The sequence below is a fragment of the Musa acuminata genome, chromosome BXJ1-4 (assembly GCF_036884655.1).
Source record: "Musa acuminata AAA Group cultivar baxijiao chromosome BXJ1-4, Cavendish_Baxijiao_AAA, whole genome shotgun sequence".
Lineage (NCBI taxonomy): Eukaryota > Viridiplantae > Streptophyta > Magnoliopsida > Zingiberales > Musaceae > Musa > Musa acuminata.
In genome coordinates, this window is record NC_088330.1 from 38,172,513 (window position 1) to 38,195,401 (window position 22,889).

Consider the following 22,889-nt stretch of genomic DNA (forward strand, 5'->3'; position numbering starts at 1 on the left):
TTGGATTGAGTTGGTATTTAAGTTTATGAATGAATGTTAATCTTGACCTATTTGATTCAAACTGAAAAAAAAGAAAAAAATTAGTCCATCAAGTGAAAGAGAAAAAAATAGATTTGGAGCATAGTTTAGTCCACCCCTATGAATAAAGGGAATACCATGGAGTCCCACACACACACACACACACACGAGAGAGAGAGAGAGAGAGAATATTCATGTGTGAATCTAAAATAAGAAAGCGGATTATTGATCAGTTTAATTGATATTTATTATTTTAAATCAAAATAGGTGATGAATAAAGAAAGTATTAATTGCTGCAGTGTGATGAATGAGATCGATGTGTGGTGTAATCATAAGCAGCATGGCGTCGTCTTCTTCCTCCTCCTCGCGAGTGAGTCAAGGGTGGCCAAACGTTCGAAACGGGTCAACCCCTGTGGTCGTCCGTCGTCGGACGAGCAGGAGAGGCGATGGCTTCGAGTCCCTTTCCTGCTCATGTCTTTCTCGTGTCTAAAAACATAATAAATAATAATAATAATAATAAATTTATTTTCTTCATAATTCTTTTTTCTCGGGTGATGACTGAGCTTTTGAGTGCTGCGCATGCAGTAGCAATAGACGTACTCCCTCTCCACACTTGCAGGCTTGAGGGCATCGCCAGCTCACCTGCTTCTGCTCGCCGACCTCACCTAACGCCTCAGTTGTCGTCGACGCGGTCTTGACACGGCGCCATACACAGACCGAAGTGGCTCTCACTCGGTGCAACTCCGGTTCCATGAAGAAGACGACGCCACGTACCCACGCAGAAGAAGCTTCGGTGGGGTGGTGGGGTGGCACTGAAGACCCGGTCCAAAGTGATCTCCGACGACAGGTCACATCTCTCTCTCTCTGTCTCTCTAAGTCTGGCTCTTTTTGGCTTTGTCCCTCCCACTTGCTTGGCTCAGATGTTGCGGTGTTAGGACGGAGGAGAAAAAGAATCTTTGTTGGAGATTCCATGATTAGAACACAATAATCATTGACTCTCTCAACTCATCCTAATAAAGAAAATAAAATTTTTATTTTTATTATTAGTATGATTTTTTTTTTCTATAGATAAACATTAAGTGATGAAAACATGAATTATCAAAATCATTATCGTCCCACACCTCTTAGTTAGTATGAGTTTTATTGTGCTAAGGATGTGATAAGATCAAGCAGTGGAAACATTCTGAGATGAGATGATATTTTACTTTCTACATGCATAATTTTGAGAGTAGTATGTATCACAAAATGATGCTTTTGAAAACAAAATATACACATTTAGTTGATAAATAAGAGTTTGTATTTACCATCAAAGCCAAAGAAAGTTATGGTTACTTCAACCCTTATACTATTCTCAAAATAGAATAAATATTAAATTTTGATATTTTATATTAATAAAAATAATAATAGTAGTAATTTATTTTTTATCTTTATTGATATATCCTAATGATTAGAGCGTTGTTCTATAATTGTTTATTTTACATCGTTTATTTTTAGAAAAAATTAAGTTTCACAATTATAACGACGTCACTTTTTTCCTGGACATGATAGTCATAGTAACAATACAATTATTTAAATGAATTGAATGTACTAAAAATTATATTGAATGTACTTAAATGAATTGATTCGAGCCTAAAAATTTAATAAGATCCTATGATCTCATGATAAATAATATTAAAACTAATTTAAACTTAAATCAAGTGAGAGATATGAGTAGAAAATAATTATTTATTGATAAGAGTAGAGGGGCTGAGAATAATATTAAAACTAATTTAAACTTAAATGAACTCAAAGATTAAATGAGCCTATCAACATTACTTTCCCATCTTCTTGATCTGTACATGGCTGAGATGAATCCCTCCGAGAAAACAGTAGTGTGTGACAAAAGCTCAGAGAAGAAGCAAACTGTGCCATGGGAATAGCTGCACCTGCATGCGATGGGAAACCTCAGCACCAAACTGTGGATGTACCAATCAGTCTGCAACACTGCAAGTAGCTCTTCTTCTTCTTCTTCTTCTTCTGTGCCCTACTAATTCTTGCTATGTCATGGCCTTTGCAACAGGTGAATCTGTCGGCCAAACAATAACAATGAGATGAAGCCCAGATGGAGGCCTTTATAGGACCAACGAGAAAGACGATGGACCAATTTACAAAGCCAATCTTCCTTGTCTTGTATCTATAGCTATCCCAAGCCATTTCTTTGATAGCAAATTATGCTGAAAACCTCCTTTCCAATCACTTAAGGATATGTCATTTGATGGTTGATTGAGATAAGCCCGAGCTTGTTTTTTAAATCTAATATATCTCAAGTGGAGACACTCAAATCATATGAAATCCCCTTTATGGCAGCAACTTGTTAATGTGTTATTCATGGATAATTGGGCTTCAAAGGAAAAAGCAAATTCTACTATTATTTGGGTAACAAATTTTGCTGTAACTTCCAAGTTTACTTTTTTTGAAATAGTTTTTGTAATATTCTGTTTTTTTATCTAAATCATATTTTGTATGTCAGACATTTAAAACCTTAATAGAGTTTATTCTTTTCATGGGCAAAAATTTACCTTATAATTGACTCAGAAACTTTTTTTAGTGTTTTTTTGGAGATATTCTATTAATTAATGCACCATATATATATATATATATATTATGATGATGATGATGATGATGATGATGATGTTAAGGATTTGAAACCTTATTATGCAAATTATTCGAAATATTATTCTATAAATTTTCGAGGATATTTTGATTCTTAAGCTGCTATAGTTGTTTTTTATGACGTCATAATTAAGAAGAGAAGGGGAAGAAAAAAAGAAAGGAAAAGAAAGAAAACGCACACTCGTCATATGACCCGCGGCCCCGAACGGAGCCACTCGCCGGAAGTCCTTCAAAACCCTAACAGAGCCACCGCCCCTTTCTCGCCTCAAACACGTGGCCGGCGTTCCGATGGACATGCGACGGCCTCCCCGGACGGTCAGCGACCCCAAGGTCCGCCAGGTCGGCTTCGTTACCCCCAGCGCGGCGCCGCCTACCCGTTCCCTCTCCGACGCACCTACCACGGTTGCCGCGGCCGCCTCGGCTTCCTCTCCTCCATCTGGAGAAATCTCCCTCCCTGGCAGCTCCCTCTCCCCCGTCATGATCCCCCCGCCCCGCCACGCCTCCTCCGACGGCCGCCCCTCCGCCCCCGTTGCCGTTCCCAATCCCGCCTCCTCGCTCCGCCGCGAAAGCCTTCGGATCCGGGTGGGCAGCTACAATGCGTCGGAGGTCGTGCTCGGGACGCCCCCCTCGGCGTCACCATCTAGCCGAACGGATAACGCGGCCTCCGAGTTTTCGGAAGAGACCATGTCTCCATGGCATGGAAGGAGTGGAACGGCAAAGGTCGCGTCCTCCTTCCCAGGGAGTAGCAGTGAGATGATTGTGATGAAGACTGGTGTTGGTGGCGGCGGAGGCGCTGCCAGTACTCCAAAGAGCCCGTTGACGACTGCATCCGTGGTGAAGACGCTGCCTGGTATTTCAGGTGTGACATTAATGTTAATCCTCTTAAATTTCTTTTTAACCTTTCTTCTACATAATTCCTTTTGACAAATGAGGAATTTGTTGGTTTCTTTTCCTCTTGTTATATCAAGTTGTATGTTACCTCAAATTACACATTTGAATTCTTGTCAAGTAGTGAAGGATACAATCTTGTGATTTATTATTGTTTGAGATATCATTCTCTTATGGTTTCATTGTGGAATTGGCACATGAAGAATTAGATTGTAGATTATCTTGGCATTTTATGTTCTTATGGATGTGATTTCTGGGATAATAACATCATAGGTTTCCGGTGCTTCCCTAGAAGGTGAAATTTTGATCTGTTTTATCTTTTTTTTAGAAACTTGAGTGATTCATATTTCAATTACCTGTGTGTACCCAAGATGTCATGTTGGAAAGAAGAGAGTTTTTTTTAATTCCATTTTTAGAATCTTAATTATAACCAAAGCTCCCACAGAGTATTCTATAGAAAACCTCATTAGCATTGATCTGTAGTTCTGTAAGTAAGTTTTATCTAAAATGAGTGGCATCTTACAGAGAAAGAAAGAGAAGTGTTAATGGGGACACAAAACGATGGGGCTGGGGTATCAAAGACACTGAAGGAGAAAACAACAAAAGCCGAGAGGCGTGCCCTCCAAGAGGCTCAACGTGCCGCAAAAGCTGCAGCAAAGGAAGCTGGTCTGGAACTAGTTCATCTTTCTTGAGTTCTAGTAATTAAAGTATGAGAGAAATTTATGTTTCCTTCTGTATATTGCTTTTCTATGTCCATATGTTTTTTTCTGCATCAAGATATTCTATCTCAAAGAATTGTTAATTTGTAGTAATTGATGTGTTAATAAAGTTTTTACTTCTTTATGTATATTTCTTTTCCATCAGAATGCATTTTTGCCACAGAAGGATATTTTGCCTCAAGTTTAAGTGGTTTTGGCTGCTGAGCCTTAGCTAATGTCCTTTTGGAATATGTACATCTGCACAATTAAGACAAGTTTTAGAAAAAAAATGGACATAGAATAAGCTATTGGGCATTCCTTTGGACTTCTATGATGTTCTGACATGACTTTAGCGTTCCATAATTGCAGTTTGATGAGCAAAGAGTCTTCCATTTTGCATGCTTGTTTGCTTTTGCAACACATTGAATGTTTTGCATAAGTAACATGTTAGTCATTCCCATGTCATGGATGGTTATTGACATTTAAAAAGAGTTTCGACTCCATGATGTTGCCACACTATCTACAAGAGCATTTATCATGGACTGTTGGAGCATTCACTACCTACAAGTGCATGCTGTCCAGTATTCCTTGATGCCTGTTTCCCTCTTTTTTTTTTTTTTTTTTCATTTTCTGCTACCATTTTGTTGGTGCTTTGGGATTGGTCAATCTGGGTGATTCTTTTGGGATCCGGTTATTTCAGTATATTTTAACTGATTCCAGGACCTTGGGTTGACCATTCCCAATTCTACAAGTGTTATGAGGATTGTCTCAATGGACTTCAGCCAGACTTTCTTTATAGGATCAGTTTATTTTTTGAGCTTGCACATGATCATCTTGGCATATATGGTCACATGAATTACATTTTGAATGCACCGCTAATGTTGGCACTAGAGAAGTATATTTTTTTACCTTGAAAGTGGAAATAGATTGAGCACTTGGGATTTCATTTAAGTTTGCCTTCATCCACTGGCCTTGAAGGTGGCATTATTCTGATATTACGAAATATTTTAGCCATATAAGTCTTTGTTTTTTTCAACATGCTACACTTGTGTTTATTCATAACTCTGAACAGACCAACCTAGCTAAATTGTCTTCCTATTTTAATGACTGTCTTTGATTTTAGTCTTATTAAATGTTCAGTATCAGTATTCATTGACTATTAGATCCTATCTCTTTAGATTAAACTTTAAAGATTTACCTTGGACTGATTTTTCGATAGCTTTGATTGACACTTTGTTGTCTGCTTGGGATATGCATGAAAACCACCTGTTTTTTAAATTGCTTATCTTCATAATGTCTGTTATACACCTCAGTTGAGTAACTCTTTCGGTGTTAAAAATATGTTCACTTTAGTATCAGGAACTTCTGGAGAGTTAGGTATAGACAATTTAGACTTATGTGGAGCCATGATAATGCTTTCTAAATGTGTTGCATTCTCAAAAAGTAAAAAAAGAGTGTGATACATTTACCAAACATTCTTAGACCTCAATCTTCCATATTATGGAGTGAAGAATCATTTTGTTTTCTAATATTCAGGCATGCCTGCCTTGATAGGTGAATATTTTGAGTCAAGCTCTTCTACTATTTTTGACCGATCTATACTTTTATTAGGTGAACTGCAAAATTCTCTACACGAGGAAATTGTATTGTTGTATTACCATAAATGTGCTTTTTAAACATTTCTCTTTGGTTCCATTTAATCCGTCACCGTGATTGCTTATAGTTGCAATTACTCATTGTAAATAACTTGCTGTGGTTCATTATTGGATTGTTTTTGTCTTCCTTTTGTTATCATTTATGTCTCATTAGGGTTAATCTAGTATTTGCATAATGATGTTTATAGGTGCTGGAGTCAAGCCCTCCACTGCCTCAGGAAGTGCAGTTGTTGCAAACACAAAGCAGGGCAAAGTTGTGAAACCTCCTTCTCAAAAGAAAGATGGACCTCAAATTGCACCTCCCTCTGGATCTTCTGAAAAGAAGGTTGTTGATCGTCCTCCTGAAAAGGATCGGAAGAAAGATGTTCCTGCTCCACGTATGCAATTTGATGATAAACATAGGGTTGAGAAGGCAAAACGACGTGCAGTAGTTAATCAATTTGAGGCTAAAAACAGAGTTGAATTGTTCCGGCATTTGCCTCAATATATACATGGAACTCAGCTTCCTGATCTTGAAGGAAAGTTCTTTCAACTTGATCCAATGCATCCTTCTGTTTACAAGGTAGCTTTCATTGATTCTAGTTTACTTGCATAACTTTTGCAAACATTATATCCTTATAATTCGTGTTGGTGCTATTAGCATATATGAAGTATGTTCCTCAATGTTGTCTAGGGCAACTAACAATTGTATTCTAGTCTGATTGGTGTAATGTGCCTGTAGAAAAGTAACAAATCCCAGTATGGTAGGAGACAACAGGAGTAACTAGGGTAAAAGTCTTTGAAACGGGTTTCATGATGAGCCCTTAATTGACACAAGACAGCAGGACACAATTAGAAAGAATCAGAAGGTAGCAGTTAGGAAGCTGCAAATTTGGGAGTGAAAAATGGAACTTGGGAGAGTAACACAACAACTACAAGAAGCTATAAGTTCCCAACTATTTGGGGTATGGGTATTTTGGATCTTTTCCTGCTACTGGGAGAAAAATCTCAATGAAGAAGAATGTTACTATAAAAAAAGAAGAAAAATAAAATGGGGTTTATATTAAAATAAGCCAATATACCCTTGTTTGGACTTGATCTGATTTCCTTTATATATATATATATATATATATATATATATATATATAGGCTTGACTTTTTTTTTTGTTGCTTTGATTAGACTTCTAAGCCAAATACACAAGGGAGCATCAAGAGCCACCATTTCTATAACTTTTCCAGCTGCTGGCCACTAGGATCCATGTTGGAATACTTCCATAAGAAAGCACTGCTCCTGTTTGCTATTTCCTATTTAAAAAGTTGCATATATCTCTTTTTAGAACCCTCTAGTTAGAACTCTTGGTGGAAGAAAATTTTTATATTGAATGTCTAAGTTACAATGAATTATTTAGCCAGAATTTTCCTATCTTATTCAGTTGAAGCTGTCGACTCAAAACTTCTCTGAATGTACAACAACAAGGTGTAACAACGGCAAAGCCGTAAACGGCTACATGGATCCTTTGCTGTCAGTGAGATATGTCAAAAGCTATATATTTAGCTAAGTTAAAAGAATTTAAATTTTTTTTTATAGTTTCTATTAAAGTTTTTCTAGGTCTTCTTTACCTCTCCTCATACCACTAACAGGAATCAAAACTTCTCTGAATGTAATGAGCCAAATAACACAAAGTCTACCCTAACTGACGTCTAACTGATGTAAGATAATGACTTCAATAGACCACAACTCATTTGATAATCGAAAAACCTGACATGATCAAGATATGGCATGAGTTAATACCAACCCTGTTAGTTGAACTATTCTGCATCTTTCTGTTTCCTTTTATCTACATTTTCAATACCATGCTACCCAGGTAATATTTGCTTTTTCTAGTGATAGACATGCTAATTTTATGCACTCTTTATTGTGTTTTAGTATAGATAAGGGAAAGAAGTGACAAGCACTTCTTTTAGTTTTTCCTTCTATTTTGGAGATATGAAGAGAATCAACTTCTGCATACTTCATATGGTTTCCAAACTTTGATTGTGTTTCCAGATTTTAATAACCAATTTCATTTCTTGTTGAACTTCTTGTTTCTATAAGGAAAGGATAATCATCTGCATGAAGCATAGTTTTATATTAGTGAAAGACTCAAAGCACTCCAACTTTTCTTTAGTTGATCACCAAGCTTTGACCAAACTTGATAGCGATATCAATATGTGCTTCAAGGCAGAAATGACCCTCTGGTTTCCTTTTTCACTTACTGCTAAGTTTCATTCTACCTTGTGTCAATTATCCCCATGCTCACTTTCATTTCAATCATATTGCAAGAACCAGCTTTCTTAATTAGTTCTTTGGCTTTCGTTATTATTCCAGAGTCTATGAGACGAAATAGAACTGTGCATGTCGACTCTTCCTAGGCAAGCACATTTTGTCTAAACTTTTATGGAGGACGACGAATTGCGTTATAGATCAAGTTATTAAGATGAGAATTTTGATATGGAACGACCATTAGATTACCTGTGAAAGGAAAAACAACGCACAACATATTTTTGTCAAGAAATAGGGGATGCTATTTTATTTATTTGTTTATTTGCAAAGGGTTAATAGTGAAGGCGGGATTCGAGCTTAGGACCTTACAATAAACTGTCAAAGTTTTTATCATCTAAGCTAGCTAGCATCTTCATAGGGGATGTTAATTCATACCTCATGTTAAGGCTGGCTTTAATTTTCTATGAAGTGTCAAATTTGTTGTTGGTTGTTGAAGTTTTGATGAACTGAAATTGATCAATGATGTGCAAACTGGTGCCTCATGTAAGTGGATCTTGAGTTTGATAATGAATAATCAAATAACAGAAAAGATCAATTGTTGCATCTACTTTAGGTTCCATTTTTATGTTCTCTGTCAATTTGTACAGATATGTATGGAATCATATTCACAGAAGTATTTATCTGCCCAATATAACAACGTTGATTTTTTTGTTTTTTGATGAACCATGCTGAGTGCAACGCATGAATATCTTCCTGTGGACATGATTTATGTTACAAATGTAATTGCTGCCATTGTTGTCAGGTTGGACTCCAGTACTTGTCTGGTCAAATATCAGGTGGCAATGCTCGTTGTATTGCAATGCTTCTTGCATTTCGAGAGGCAATCCGAGACTATTCTACACCCCCTGAAAAAGCTCTTGTCCGAGATCTGACTGCAAAAATCAGTAGTTATGTCTCATTTCTGATTGAATGTAGACCTCTTTCGATTAGCATGGGAAACACTATCAAGTTTTTGAAAAATAGGATTGCTAAATTACCAGATACCATGTCAGAATCGGAAGCCAAATCTAGTCTTCAATCTGATATTGATCGTTTCATAAATGAGAAAATAGTAATTGCTGATAAGGTTATCATTAGGCATGCTGTCACCAAGATCAGAGATGGGGATGTTCTTCTAACATATGGATTATCGTCTGTTGTTGAAATGATACTAGTATATGCTCACGAGGTTGGGAAACAGTTTCGTGTTGTGATTGTTGATTCTCGTCCAAAGCTTGAAGGGCAGGTGTTGCTCCACAGACTGGTGGCCAAGGGCCTTAACTGCACATATACACATATTAATGCAATTTCATACATCATGCATGAAGTCACACGGGTTTTTCTGGGAGCTGCTTCAGTGCTGTCTAATGGAACAGTTTACTCAAGAGTTGGAACAGCATGTGTAGCTATGGTCGCAAATGCTTTCCGGGTTCCCGTTCTCATATGTTGTGAGGCATATAAGTTTCATGAAAGGGTGCAGCTGGATTCTATATGTTCAAATGAGCTAGGTATAGCTATAATGCTGCTTATTTTAATTTGTTTTGCTTATTTTCTACCAAGCATCCTTGCAACATTGTCTTATAGAGCTGCTTTTGTGCTACTCTTCAGGTGATCCAGATGTCATTTCGAAGGTTTCTGGACGGCAAGATTTAAACCATCTGGATAATTGGGCTGACAATGAGAATCTGCAGCTTCTAAATCTTTCGTAAGAGATCTCTCTCTACAGGGAACTAGTGATCATTTGATACGATATATTGACAAAATTTGTTTTTCTGCATTTACAGTTATGATGCAACACCGTCTGATTATGTGTCAATGATTATCACAGATTATGGAATGGTATGTTTTTACTGACTGTGACTCTTCTAGTGTGACTATTAAACAAGGTTTTATATATTTCCATATGGAATTAATATGCACATTTGATATAGAAGATTAGTAGATATTCCAGAACCTTCCCAGTAGCACGAGGCAAAGTGACTTTTCACAAGTTTAGAAGATGGATTCACTATGAGGTTTAGGTGTCATTTTCTGGTCATTTGCAGACAAGCTTCTATAGCCTCTCTAATAATTGGCCTTTTAAGAAAAATTAACCTTTTTGGAGTCAAATGGAGCCATTGACTTAAAGTTGAAACCACATTGTCAAGGGTTATGTTGTCAGTTTCTTTCATACAAACTTTAACTTACGTTCCATTCCATCTGCATCAGATCTCATACTGAAGCGTTTAGTTGGTTAGCACATGCTTTACTATAGCAGGCAATATGATCCTTGAAATTCTTTGGTGTCATGTTGTTAATGAGTTATTTTTGTATGTGGCTGTTATTGTAAGTGAATTTTTTTGTTGGTTGCTGCATTTTTATACAATTGCTTTGATTGATTAAAGTTTCTTCTGATTAGATAACAAATTTCCATGTCAAAATGAAGCTGTCAGGTGGTTTTTAAGCTCTGATGTTTTGATGCATTATTGATGCTAGCCTCATATTATTTATTAACTGGAAATGGAGAAGTTTTATAAGGATAGGCAGGTAGGTTATGGTATCTAATTTTGAGAAGCTTTTCAAGCTTCAATGATGTAAAGGTCCACAGATTCTTAATGGGTAGCATACTGCAAAGAAATAGAGCCACTTAACATTTCAATCACCTGTGCTTAAAAATATTATTTGCTCATTCTAGGAAGAAAAAGCTTAGTCATTTGATGTTTAGCCTTGAATGAGGTTACTTAAAGAAATAAGAACTATCAATTTTCCTTTGAGAAAATTCTTGAAAGAATAGACAAATGGGTTACTAAATCATGAAATGTGCACAAGACAGTTCTCTTTTGATAGCTAAGGAGATGTGTGATTTGATTGGTCAACATATGGAGCTCAGGATCACCCTTGATATTGGTTGATCCATATTGTATTGCTGCCTGAGACCAAGTGTTGGATCAAGTACCACTCTTTTGTGGTTCTTATAATATGGTCAAACTTGAGCATACTATGATAACAGGGATTATGTAATAGTTGGTGTCTTGCTGATGTTTGTTTCAGTATTTATTTCCATCCCTTAACATTGAACTCAAGAAATCTTTGTTCCTTGTTGAATGGATTATTGCCTTATTTGGTGATTATTGGTGGGATGTATCATTAGCTAATGGAACCATCAAAGATATTGTCAAGGACTTGTGGCAAGTTATTTGCAGCATAAGCAAATGATGGAGTTCAGAACATGCATAAATACATGAGTTGGTTGAGTTCTCTATGAATTCACAAGGTTGACTGTAAAAAATGAAGATAGCCTTGTATTTTTATAGAAGCTGATATTTAATTAGATTATTGCTATTGTTTTAGCATAAATTATAATTAATTTTTTTTGGTAATTTTTTTTGGTATACGTGTGTCTATGATTAGGTTAAGACTTTGTGCCGTCTAACTATATTTTACTCTTTCTGCATGTTGAAAGATGCATTTTCTTATTTTAATTATTTATTACACTACTTCAGAATCTTTTTTAACTTTCCAAACATCCTTCTTGGAGCTCACAAATCCTAGCATTTTCTATTGCACCAATAGTTTTAATGATTTTCAAGATGCCTGCATCTTTTCAAATTGTTTTATTATTGTGTTTTTTTTTGTTTGGTCTAGTGATTTAAATAGGCGCCCAGGCACTTGCCTAGGTGCTCGGGTGAGATGAGGCATGAGCGCCTCGTGAGTGGACCAAGCGGTGTGCTTCAAGGAGGCATTGCCTAAGCTCTCGCCTGAACCCAGGCGTTAGGCACCTCGGGTGAGTGCCGGGTTCAAATAATGCAACCGAACTAGACTTCCGGTTCAATAGTGGTTAGTTGGTTCGATTGAACCAACTAACTAGTTTCTTTTCCACAAAAGCCACCCTTACATGCCCGTGCGACCCTGAGCCAACCCTAGCACTACTTTTGCCTCTGTCGCTGATGCTTTCTGTTGTTGCCCCCACCACGGACACTTTCTGCCGCTACCTTCCCCACAGACTCAGCGGACCGAGCCTTCCTTTGTCGTCGATGGACGGGTTCGATGGCCTAGCAAGAGCTCGTAGCTTCCTTTAGCCGTCGCTCCATTTGCAGTTCCTTCGATCGTTGAGAGAGAGGACTGCTAATTCCTCCGGCATCGACGGACGCCCTCTAGAGCTTCCACTACTACTGCTACCATCCACAGCTTCCACTGCTACTGCTGCTGTTGTCCGCAACTGTTGTTGTTGTCGTTTGCAACTTCCTCCGTTGTCGTGACTGTCTTAAACCGAATCCTCCGTCGCTGTTGTTGCCGTTCGTAGCTTCCTTCGTCACCACTGTCTTCTTCCCCACTTTCCACTGGCGGTGACACTTTTATCCCCCTTTGCTACTGTTAACAATTCTTTTCTCCTCCTTTAACTACTGTTAACAGTTAATAATATACTGTTAACAGTAGATTGTTAACTACTGTACAAAGTAATCTCTATTTACTAAATCAATAATATGCTATGTAGATTTTAACATTGCTAATCTTTGTTTATTTAAAATTATTATTAGATCTTTTTAATTTAATATCATATTTTATTTATATAATCATATTTATCAATTATATTATATATTTTTTATATTGTAATATTTCATAGCATTTCACTTCGCTCTCGAGTATTTTGAGACCTTGGCATCTTTTGACACTTAGCGCTTTTTAAATCACTGGTTTGATATCTTGTTGTTACATATTACAACAATCTTTTCTATATTGAAAATTTGGAATAGAATAGTCTGTATTTAAATAATTTCTGCAACCACTAAGGATAAATCTTTACTTGTTTACTCCATTTTTTAAAATTTGGAATAGACTGTTTTGGTCCATATCTCTACGTATTAATTTTTTCTTGAGCATTATGCAAAAGAATTGCAATTTTTTTGGCTTATATTAGTAATAAAATGTTGTTTATTGCAGCTCCCACCTTCCAGTGTGCCAGTTATTGTGAGAGAATATCGCAGGGAGAACTTATGGATATGAAGTCCAATTTTTGGTCTTGTTTTCTTCTCAAAATAGTGTGCTTCCGGGTAAATATTAGTCAAAATTGGTTTGGCTGTTCTAATAATGAGGTTTTGTGGGTTTTCTTTCCAGTTGCATGAAGTTATCATCCTTTTTCATTTTATTTACCGGTCATTGTTATCTTGCTACTTTGAATCTGTAAAGAGGGCAATCTCTCTCCTCTCTGGATATGTTTGAGGGTCTGTTGGCTTAATTTAATGTGGAATTTTTGGTGCAATTTGGAATCCGTGTAAAGTTATTTTATTTTTGGATGATGTTCATATTTTCCTTCTTTTCTTTTTTTTTGTTTTAAGATTCCACTCTTGAAGTTATTCTTCAAAATTAGTTGTAACTGACCAAGCTTTTATGTACATCTCATGCATTTGGTACATTTTCTTCTTTTAACAAAGAGAAAACTGAATTGGTGATAGAAATTTTTTAAATCAATCATAAATACTTAAATAGATATCCAAATCAGAAGTGCTGAGTTATATAAAGGAGAAGGTGGTTTCAGATGCTCATGTACCTGACTCAGCATGAAGCTGGAAAAAGATGTGACAGATGCATACACAAGTGATTTTACTGAAAATATGCTTGTTATGTATTTGGATGTTTGGAATTAATTTAAATAGTAGTTGTTATGAAGCAAGTTGAAGAGAATCAGAATTCTAAAAGATATGTTGTTCACCATCGAATCTTCCTGGTCTCCGTGAGCCATGATGTTTGATTTTAGCTCTACTAATACTACATTGGAATGGATAAGCAGATGAATCTGTTTATATGATTTTGGTGGTCTCTTGCACAACCTGCTATGTCCGTCGTGGCACAGATCCTTGTAAATTATATACTGGTCAGTCTTATGGTATACTAGCTATTTCTTGTGCATATTGTTAATACCCGCTTGTATGTACTTTAATGTGAATATGCTGTTCCAAATAATTTAAGTAAACTGCCTTAAGGATTGCTTGCTGGAATATCCATGGAGGAATCTGCCCATTGTAATAACTGGTTTTATTATTTGCTCTCTGGATGCATCTGTGATGTGGTTCTTGAAGAAGCAACTAGAAGTTAGTTTGTTGAACATTTTGTGCCCGCCAATTTTATTCAAATCATGTCTTGAATGACCCTGAATTCTGATTTTTTTCAAAGTTTACCTGTCATTGTCATTTGAAGAAGTTCATTATTTATTGCTGTAGATTCTCATCTTGTCAGTATAATCTTTCAAAACTTTTTTATGGTTTGATTCTAAAGGAAGGACTCTTAAGGCCTTCATGCTTCTCTTATCTCAAAGGAGAACTTGTGATGCACGGCATGCTCACAGTTCTTGTTAAAAGGTGCAGTGGTCATCTGGGGCATGTTTGATGGTTCCAGTTCATCTTTACAGATCAAACAAAAGACTGTCATGTGGCACAAAAGAGCTGCAAGAGCATCGGTCATTATTACTCAAGCAGGACCACTCGTAGTAGAATAACGACAAAATGTTTGTGGTTTTTGCATGTGTTTGTGGACTTTTTGCTATCTTTCCCTTAATTATTGCAATGGCTTTTCCTGTCATATTATTACCATAAATCATTCTGAAAACTGTAGTCTAGCGATCACAAGTTGGGTTATGTTATCATTCTTCTCACCATATTGTTCTTCCCATTCTAATCTTGCTTCATATTGGATTTTTTACATTGTTGTCTCCCGGTCTTTTCCATTTGGAAGATGATGATGCATCACAGGATTGTTAAGTCCGCTGTTTTGTAATCAATCCCAATGTGTTAAATGTTCAATCATTATGCAGTGAACAGGTAGTATATACCAATCGCTTCAGTTCCAGATTATGATATCTGTGCTCCCAGGCAACACTGACGACTCACAGGTAGAGTGATGTTTCCACTCGGACATGACTTTGGCTGGTAGCCAGTTTTGTCCAAACTTGAGGCTCCATGCCCGATTTATGTATTTATTTCATTTATCAGTTTTTTTATTCGAACTCCCCACACGCAATGAACTTTTTGCTAGTTTAAAGAAAGTGTGTGGTTTAGAGGGAGGAGCTCAAGTTAGGGTGTCGAACTGCCACCGTCCGTCCCCCCATGGCTTTTGGTACTTGCAGCTTGTTGTATTCAAGTATCTAGCAAAAGGGACGCACGCCAAAGGTTTCTTTCTTCCTCTGGTAGCCACTTCACGTAAGGTACAATTCTTTCCTTTTTCTACCCTTGTGGTTCTCCATTTCCTCGAATCAGCACAGCCAAATTTGTGGCGTTCTTTTCCTCACCTATTTTAGCCTCTGGATGGATGCAGCGCATGTGTTTGTTGGCAGCTCAACGACTGTAGCCCATCAGAAAGGTTTGATCCAAAGCGAGGTCATCATCATCTTCTTGACATGATGGTGCAACTCATTTTGGAAGGAGGACCGCAGAAGGAGGGCTTGCTGCTGTGTCACTGTCTTCCCTTAAACTGATAAAAGAAGCCAAAATCCAACAGCGAGGAGTCGAGTAAGATCTGAAGCTCAAGGCTGAGGAGTGAGAGATGGAATCCCCTCCCTCTGAGCCGCCACCCTCGCCGCCCGCTGTCGATCTCTCCCTCACCCTCGCCGCGGCCTCGTCGTCGCCGCCGTCCTCCGGCCACGACGCGAGGGACGTCAGGCTCTTTCCCTGCCTCTTCTGCAACAGGAAGTTCCTCAAGTCTCAGGCCCTCGGCGGACACCAGAATGCCCACAAGAAAGAGCGAGGTAGTAGCTGGAATCCCCACCTCTATCTCCCACCACCACCGCCACCACCTACCACACACTCCTTTCCCATCGCTTCCCACTCATGCAAGCCTGTCCTCCACCGTTCCGGCGACTGCGGAGCCCCTCGCCTGCTGGCTGACCGGCCCTTCCTCATCCTCAACTGGCAGAGGGCTTCACACCCCCATCAGGCACTCTCACCAGACCTCGGTTCCGTCAATTCCATTGCTGCTGCTGCTGCTCCACTTCCATCCACTGGTGACGACAGGACCATTATCGATCTCTCCTTGAGGCTCTAAGTCTCAGTAGAATGTGTTTGCTGCAGAGTAGTTCGATTTTTCTTCCTTCTTTCTTTCAATCTCTTCCCGATAGCTCTGCTGCCGCCCGCAGTCCGCGGGTTGCATGGTGGAGCAGACCGTGCATGACATGGCTACAAGCATTTGTATTCGGCGGGTGGTGGGATGTCGATATAACGTGGAGGTGTACGTTTTGTAGGGAACGTTACATCATGTTCCCTCCCACTCGAAGTTATTTGATCATCATCCTTTTTCCGAATAGTTCAGCCCATCAATCGGCCTGCAAGATTCGTGTGGATGTATACGAGCAGATGTGTCTCTCAGCTTTCATTCGACTATTGAAGAAAGAAGAAAGTCCTTACGTAACTTCATTTAGGAATCTCATGGTGATCGCCGGAATCTACTTCAGGTAGGAAGCTGATATCCGGAAATAAATCTGACCCCAATGAGAGGCTGATACGACTCCCAAACTAAGGATCGACATTCCCTCAAGAGAACTTCCGACAGTCCCAACAGTTGAACTCTCATAACACGACACCATACCTTCTCTCTCTCTCTCTCTCTAACTTTGGACTTATTGAGGTGAGTTTTGATGTGAGTGTCGGAGAAGGATCTCGTCAAACACATTTCGTCATTTCACCCTCGCGGATCGTTTTTGAGAGAATCTACCTTCCTTCTGTGGGAAAATGGATCAAATCGAGCCTTGTCTCGCACTTTGGACAGAAGACCTCAAGCAGACCCGAAATCTTTTGCTGTATCAGTTCATGAAGTCGACTTAGGTCTCCGGGACAGCCCATCTTCCCCTCTGTCAGTTCTTAGTGGCCCCAAAAGAAAGAAAGAGATAGATAGATAGAGAGAGAGAGAGAGAGAGAGAGAGAGAGAGAGAGAGATGGCTATCATGATGCTTCTTTAGTTACCTACAAGACTTGGAGAAGGAACACATGGGAACAGGAGTTTTGATCTCCTGTACAAGCTAAGGTGTATACATTGGAGGAGTCGCATCAGAGCAGTAAAAAGAGAGGAAGCTTCGGATGTGGTGGCTGTGGATGATATCTTAATTACTGGGGAGAGATTCTCATGTCTCTTTCACACAGTTTCAATTCCACCTTGTGTTTCTCTACTGCCAAACCTCTATTTTCAGATCAGTGATGTCCAAAACTATAGAACTTGACTTCAATTCATTCTTTTGCTGGGCATGAAATTTTTGATCCTATAACTGCGTATATAATGCGCTAATTGAGATTGCCTCCTATAGCCTCAAAGCATTGCAAAGTCGTACAAAGTGCAAACTTCTATTCACCAAAACTTAATCCAATCACCATGACTTACTGATGATGATCACTTACCAGTCTGCAACCAAAACCTTACGGAACTGTTCATCTGTCTCAGCTTTTGCCCCTAACACAAATGTCGGCAAGCTTTTCGGCATTCTTTAGCCCCTAATCATTGTCCTTCTACCAAACATTACCCTCTGTATCAAGCTTTCTCTCCTGCATCATTGATCTTTAATCATTGAGTCTCCAAATCTCCCCCCTTCTGTTGCATGTCATGTGTTGTTTCTCAGTGGATCATCCTGTCGTGTCTTCGACATGTCGATCGTACTTTTTTGTCACAGAAGCAGATGGGAGGAACCAGTGTGGTGGATGCAGGGGAAAAAGCCTGAACACAATGAATCCACGATAACTCACGACAGGATCTAACAGTATGTGTAGTTTCTGTAGCTAATTCTGGTTTTGTCAATCTGCAAGCACATTCTTAGTTGTTAATGGTGAATTCTAAGATTCTAAAGACTAGCTGATGAAAATTTTCATGCAATGTAGGAACTGTAATCATGTTCCAAAGACCATGATAAATTGGCTTTATCATAATTTAAGATTGATTCATCATGACAGAGAATCTCTTGTTTGGCATATATAATTCATCTGGCAATTCTTGGATCAGATTGGTGACCAAATATGCTAAAAGAATATACATACAAAATTAGATTACATTGCCACGATTAGAAGAGAGTCCAACATCAAGAGATATTGATGCAGATCTGTTCTTGTTGAACGAGGCCGGCAATCACCTCAGGAGCATCATAACCTCGAGGCATGCAAGGAGATGGCTGTCTGCCTCAGTCACTATGTGACTTCGGGTGATCTCTCTCGGTGAAGTGCACCCACTCGATGCCATTGTCAGCTCAAACTCGTCTCTCAGAGTCTGCAGCACCTTCCTCACTCCAGCTTCACCTTCAGCAGCCAAAGCAAACGCCACAGGCCTTCCGATCTGCAATCGACCAGAATTCACAGGTAACTTTCTTGTTTCATGTGGAATCTTGGAATGTGGGAGAAGCGATGAATCTTTCTTTGCCATGTTTGCTCACAAAGACACCAGAGGCTCCCAAAGCTAAAGCCTTGAACACATCAGTTCCTCTGCGAGCGCCACCGTCGAGAAAGACAGGAACACGGCCCTGTGCGGCTTTGACAACCTAAATTTGCACACGAGATGGTTCTTAGAACACTGCAAAAGAAGGACATCTTGATGCATTCTTTTCTCAGAACATGTGAAGTTTTGTTTATGTTCACGTGCCAACCACGAAGATTCCATGATCAATTCAAGCACACAGTGGATTTCTTCTTGTGATTAAGAAAAGCTCGGTTCGAGTTGCATATGTACCTCTTCCAGTGCACTGGTAGTAGCTGGAACGTAATCAAGCTGACGAGCTCCATGGTTGGAGACAGTGATACCAGCTGCACCCGCTTGAATGGCAAGTCTCGCTGCATTTGGAAAGGAAACACATTGTTCGATGAATCAATTGGTCTAACATTAATAAACAGGAAGCTATAGAAGAGACATTGCTTACTGTCCTCTGCAGTAAGGACTCCTTTCACAAAAATGGGCATAGTAGTGATTAACATCTACAAACATTAATCAAGTAATGTTAATCAAGGATCAAGGTGATAAACCTGCATACCTTCCAGCTTAATGATCGATCAATTTGACCCGCTACATATGAGGAAGGCCAGAGTCATCGGTCTGCACAAAACAACAGATGAATTGTGCAACAAATACTAACAATGAAAAGTTCAAATTGCATAGAGAAAACTATTATTCATCACCTTGTCCATCTTTCCAAGGTCCAAACCCTCAAAGTTTTTTGAGTGTCAAAAATGGTGGCAAAGTGAATCTGCAGAACATTCAAGAATAGGACGGCACAACATTATGAATTATGAAGAAACAACTGATCAGAGTAAAACCAGCAACTGGGTGCAGGGGGAAGGTCAAGGGCCATCCTGCTCTATCATGCTCAAAACAAGTGCAAGAGAATAAGCACTTAAAAGACGATGCTTTGGAGTGTTCAAGCATATACTTGTTCTTGATGTCTGCTTATCTCCGGCCATGTCTTGGAGTGTCGACCGTAAGTGGTATTGCCTTGAATCCTGCTCTTTCAGCTCTTTGGACAAGCTGTGCAACTATGTGCCTATCCTTATACACCTAATAAGATTCCATTGAAAACTTCTTGAAATCAAGTTTTTACCTTAAACATTAAAGAAATATATTCAATATTAGAAGATAATGCTTACATAGAGCTGGAAGAATCAAATTCCTGGTCCTGTAGAAGCAACCTCTTCGATTCTGGAAGTTGCCCATGATGACAGTGTCTACCAAAGAAATACACAAAATGCGTATAAGCAAGAGATAGATATGCACTACATTCTCACTTTTTCAATAGCTCAAAGAGTTTCTCTGAATCAAATCTTCAGGATAGCATACTTGATATATGTCAATAAGGTGAACACTCGGGTACATAGCATTAATCTTCAGGATAGCATATTTGCAGTTAGCAAAGAGCTGAAGGGAATCAGCTACATGATCTGAGCATTACTTTGGCAAGTGGAAGTCTCAAGTGCACAATGAAGCAAATCTAACAAATTTGTGCTTCTCTATTCAGTTCTCTTGATTAATCCATGCTGCTTGGTAGATTGCCCCACCAAATCAGGGACTCAGACACCATTTTTGTATATGATACAGTTGAGGCATTGCACTTCGTCCTGTAAATGACTTCCTCCTTTAATTTTCTTAAATAATAATCAATCTGCATTGAGAGAATCAGAACATAAGAGTTCATAGTCATTATCTTTCTTGAGGATGGTGGATTTTGCAGTGCAGAAGAGATATATGTCAAGAGGTGTTTTCATTCATGAAGCATAGCACCATTATTCATACAAAGACAGTCAATGCATAACCAAGATAATAATAGGAAGTCTATACCAAGAATGAACATGACACAAATTTCCCACCAAAATGTACTTCCATTTGCTACTCACAATCTCCATATGCTATCTCTTCTTTTGTGTAGAAAAAAGGTCAGCCAACTTGGTCACCAATTTAGATAAGTTTGATAAGAAATTCCAAAACAAGTTTCTGCAAAAAGAATTATGGACTTCGAAGTGGACAAAATTCAATTCTACATGAAGCTTTGTCATGCCAAAAATTTGTTTGTCTAATCACTTGGATTACCATGACTTCCTAGCAACTGCAGTTTGTCTATTGGCTAACCGAATGATCTTGATAGTCTCTAAGGTCCATATATGATGCTTAAGTATAATTAGGATCAAATTATTAGACCACAAAAAACACAAGAAACAATAGTCAACTGTAATAGTGCCAACTGCCGATGCTGCTCTTGCGGTAGCATACTCTCCTGAGGAATAACAAGAGATTCAACATTAGAAGGTTCATTTGTAAGATGCAGCAATGCAAAATATTAATATGGTAGATAGCTTGATACTTTTGCCTGAGGCGACAATAGCAACTAAATGCAGTAATTCAATTTCTTAGATGATATCCAAGCATGTGGTTCAAAAACTCATTCACACTTCACAATATAAAAGCAGAAGAAAAAATGATACCACATTGCAACTTCAGATCATGAATCTAAGAAGGCCAGCTGATTTCGATAGTGTCATGGTAAAGGCAACAAAATTTGTATACATCCTGAAACTTGGTGCAAATGAAAGACACCCAAGGTGCAGGAAAACCATACCATCAGGATGGGCCATCTTTTACATTGCTGTTGGAGCAATCATGGTCAATATCTTAAAACCTAGTACAGTTGTGGTCATATCAACCTTGGAGACATCAATGAGTATGCAACGGCGAAACCTGGTTCAGAGTCAATTAGAAGGTTCAGTGTCATGAACATCAGAGCAGTCGATCATTCATAATACGTTTTGAGCAAAATTCCTGGTGGAATTTCATAAGATATTTTAGGACACCACATTTCCAGTTACTTCAAAGACACTGTGAGGCATCTTAGTCATATTGCAGAAACTAAGAACATGCTTGTTTGACTGTAACTCAAGTAATTAATTCTAATACCGTACAGCCATAGTAAATGAATAGAACCTATTAGCAAGACTACTAGAAACATGAAAAGAAACCCTTGAATAGAAAATGATAAGAAAAAAAGTCCTATCTCTTGTAAAGATCAGCCATTACTGCATAACAAAAAGAAATCTGAACTCTCGGATCAGAGAAGTATAAATCAGACTATAGCAGATTCATGAGTCTTATCAATCTTACTAGTGTGTAAAAGAAGAACCATTACACAAGATCAGAGAAAGAACCAAAGGACTCATTCACTAGGATGTAAAACTGTGAACCTTAGTGCTTATACGCTAGACAATTCTGCCAGACATATCAGCAAACAAATGGTGTGCACTTCAGAAAGTCGATGAAATTGTTGTGCCATCATAAAGATGCACTTTTGATATTTGACATACTATTAGTTAGAAAGGCCACATGATTCCTTTTAGTAAAATGTAAAGAACCATGAAGGATAGAACATGTGAATCATGATATCTTTTATACTCCCTCAAAAGAAATACATAACTTTAAGACGAAGAGCAAAGCACAGCAAAGAACAATAGAACAAAAGAAAGGTGCTCACAGAATCATTGAAAAGGCCGCCCTGTTCTCCTTCAAAGTCCATTGGCCCTCTGCGCCCGAGGCATAGCAATCAAAAGACCATCTTAGGCAACTTCTGCTTGGCAGTTGCCTCATACTCCATAACCTTGCTGATCTCCATGCTCATGTTCACTCGCAACACGCTTCCAAGACCTCCACTAATCTGTCAAAGAACAGAGTAAATCCACCAAATTAATCGCTAAAGCAGAAACTAACAAGCTTAAATGTCAACCTAGAGAACATATTCCACAAGCCTACACCATATCTCAGTCATTTAGCTCCTTCCACAGAACAGTCGATTCGAAACTTGAAGTGGAGGATTACATGACATGCTCAAGACCGAAGCACGTAGGCACAGAAGATTCCTGCTATCTAAGAATACATCCATTCATCACACTAAGCATAACTAAAAAGATTAATTAGCTATACATGTCTGTGAGAAAGAGCAAATAACCTAAGCAATGACAGTAGAGGATAGAAAATAATTATAATTTCTTTTTTTTTTCTTCCTTAGTCTGAGAGAAGAAATATTAGAGACATTTTCTTTTAAATATATATATTAATTATAATTATTTGTATGCCATACGAAAATCTACAATGATAAATAGGGTTTTTTGAGACGTCATTATTATATTTTAATTGCGCATTTTGCTTCGTTCTTGGATGGGTTGCCGGTTTTGTGCGTCTCCCGTCGGCCGGCCGCTCATCCGCACTGGCCGACGGTTTCCCATGGCA

At 38.5% G+C, this 22,889-nt stretch overlaps 1 protein-coding gene, 1 long non-coding RNA gene and 1 pseudogene across 2 annotated transcripts; 2 read left to right on the plus strand and 1 right to left on the minus strand.

Moving 5' to 3' along the window:
* The first annotated feature begins 2,842 nt into the window (after positions 1-2,842).
* On the plus strand, positions 2,843-13,468 carry LOC135664381 (uncharacterized). The gene is made up of 7 exons (XM_065176987.1): positions 2,843-3,529; positions 4,084-4,224; positions 6,100-6,473; positions 8,956-9,700; positions 9,801-9,897; positions 9,977-10,031; positions 13,113-13,468. Exons 1-7 carry the CDS (start codon positions 2,959-2,961, stop codon positions 13,173-13,175), a joined length of 2,046 nt encoding a protein of 681 aa, XP_065033059.1. The 5' UTR covers positions 2,843-2,958; the 3' UTR covers positions 13,176-13,468.
* Positions 13,469-15,236: 1,768 nt separating this feature from the next.
* LOC135664420 (uncharacterized) lies at positions 15,237-19,544 on the plus strand. Its single transcript, XR_010508809.1, has 3 exons — positions 15,237-15,369; positions 15,480-17,904; positions 18,239-19,544. It is a non-coding gene; the product is annotated as an uncharacterized LOC135664420 (long non-coding RNA).
* On the minus strand, positions 18,089-22,799 carry LOC135586347 (glycolate oxidase-like; annotated as a pseudogene).
* Between the last annotated feature and the right edge of the window lie 90 nt (positions 22,800-22,889).

Coding starts and splice junctions, on each gene's coding strand:
- LOC135664381 (XM_065176987.1), top strand. CDS start 2,959: ATGGACATGCGACGGCCTCCCCGGACGGTCAGCGACCCCAAGGTCCGC. Junction 9,898..9,976: donor CTGCAGCTTCTAAATCTTTC/GTAAGAGATCTC, acceptor CTGCATTTACAG/TTATGATGCAACACCGTCTG. Junction 10,032..13,112: donor TTATCACAGATTATGGAATG/GTATGTTTTTAC, acceptor TGTTTATTGCAG/CTCCCACCTTCCAGTGTGCC.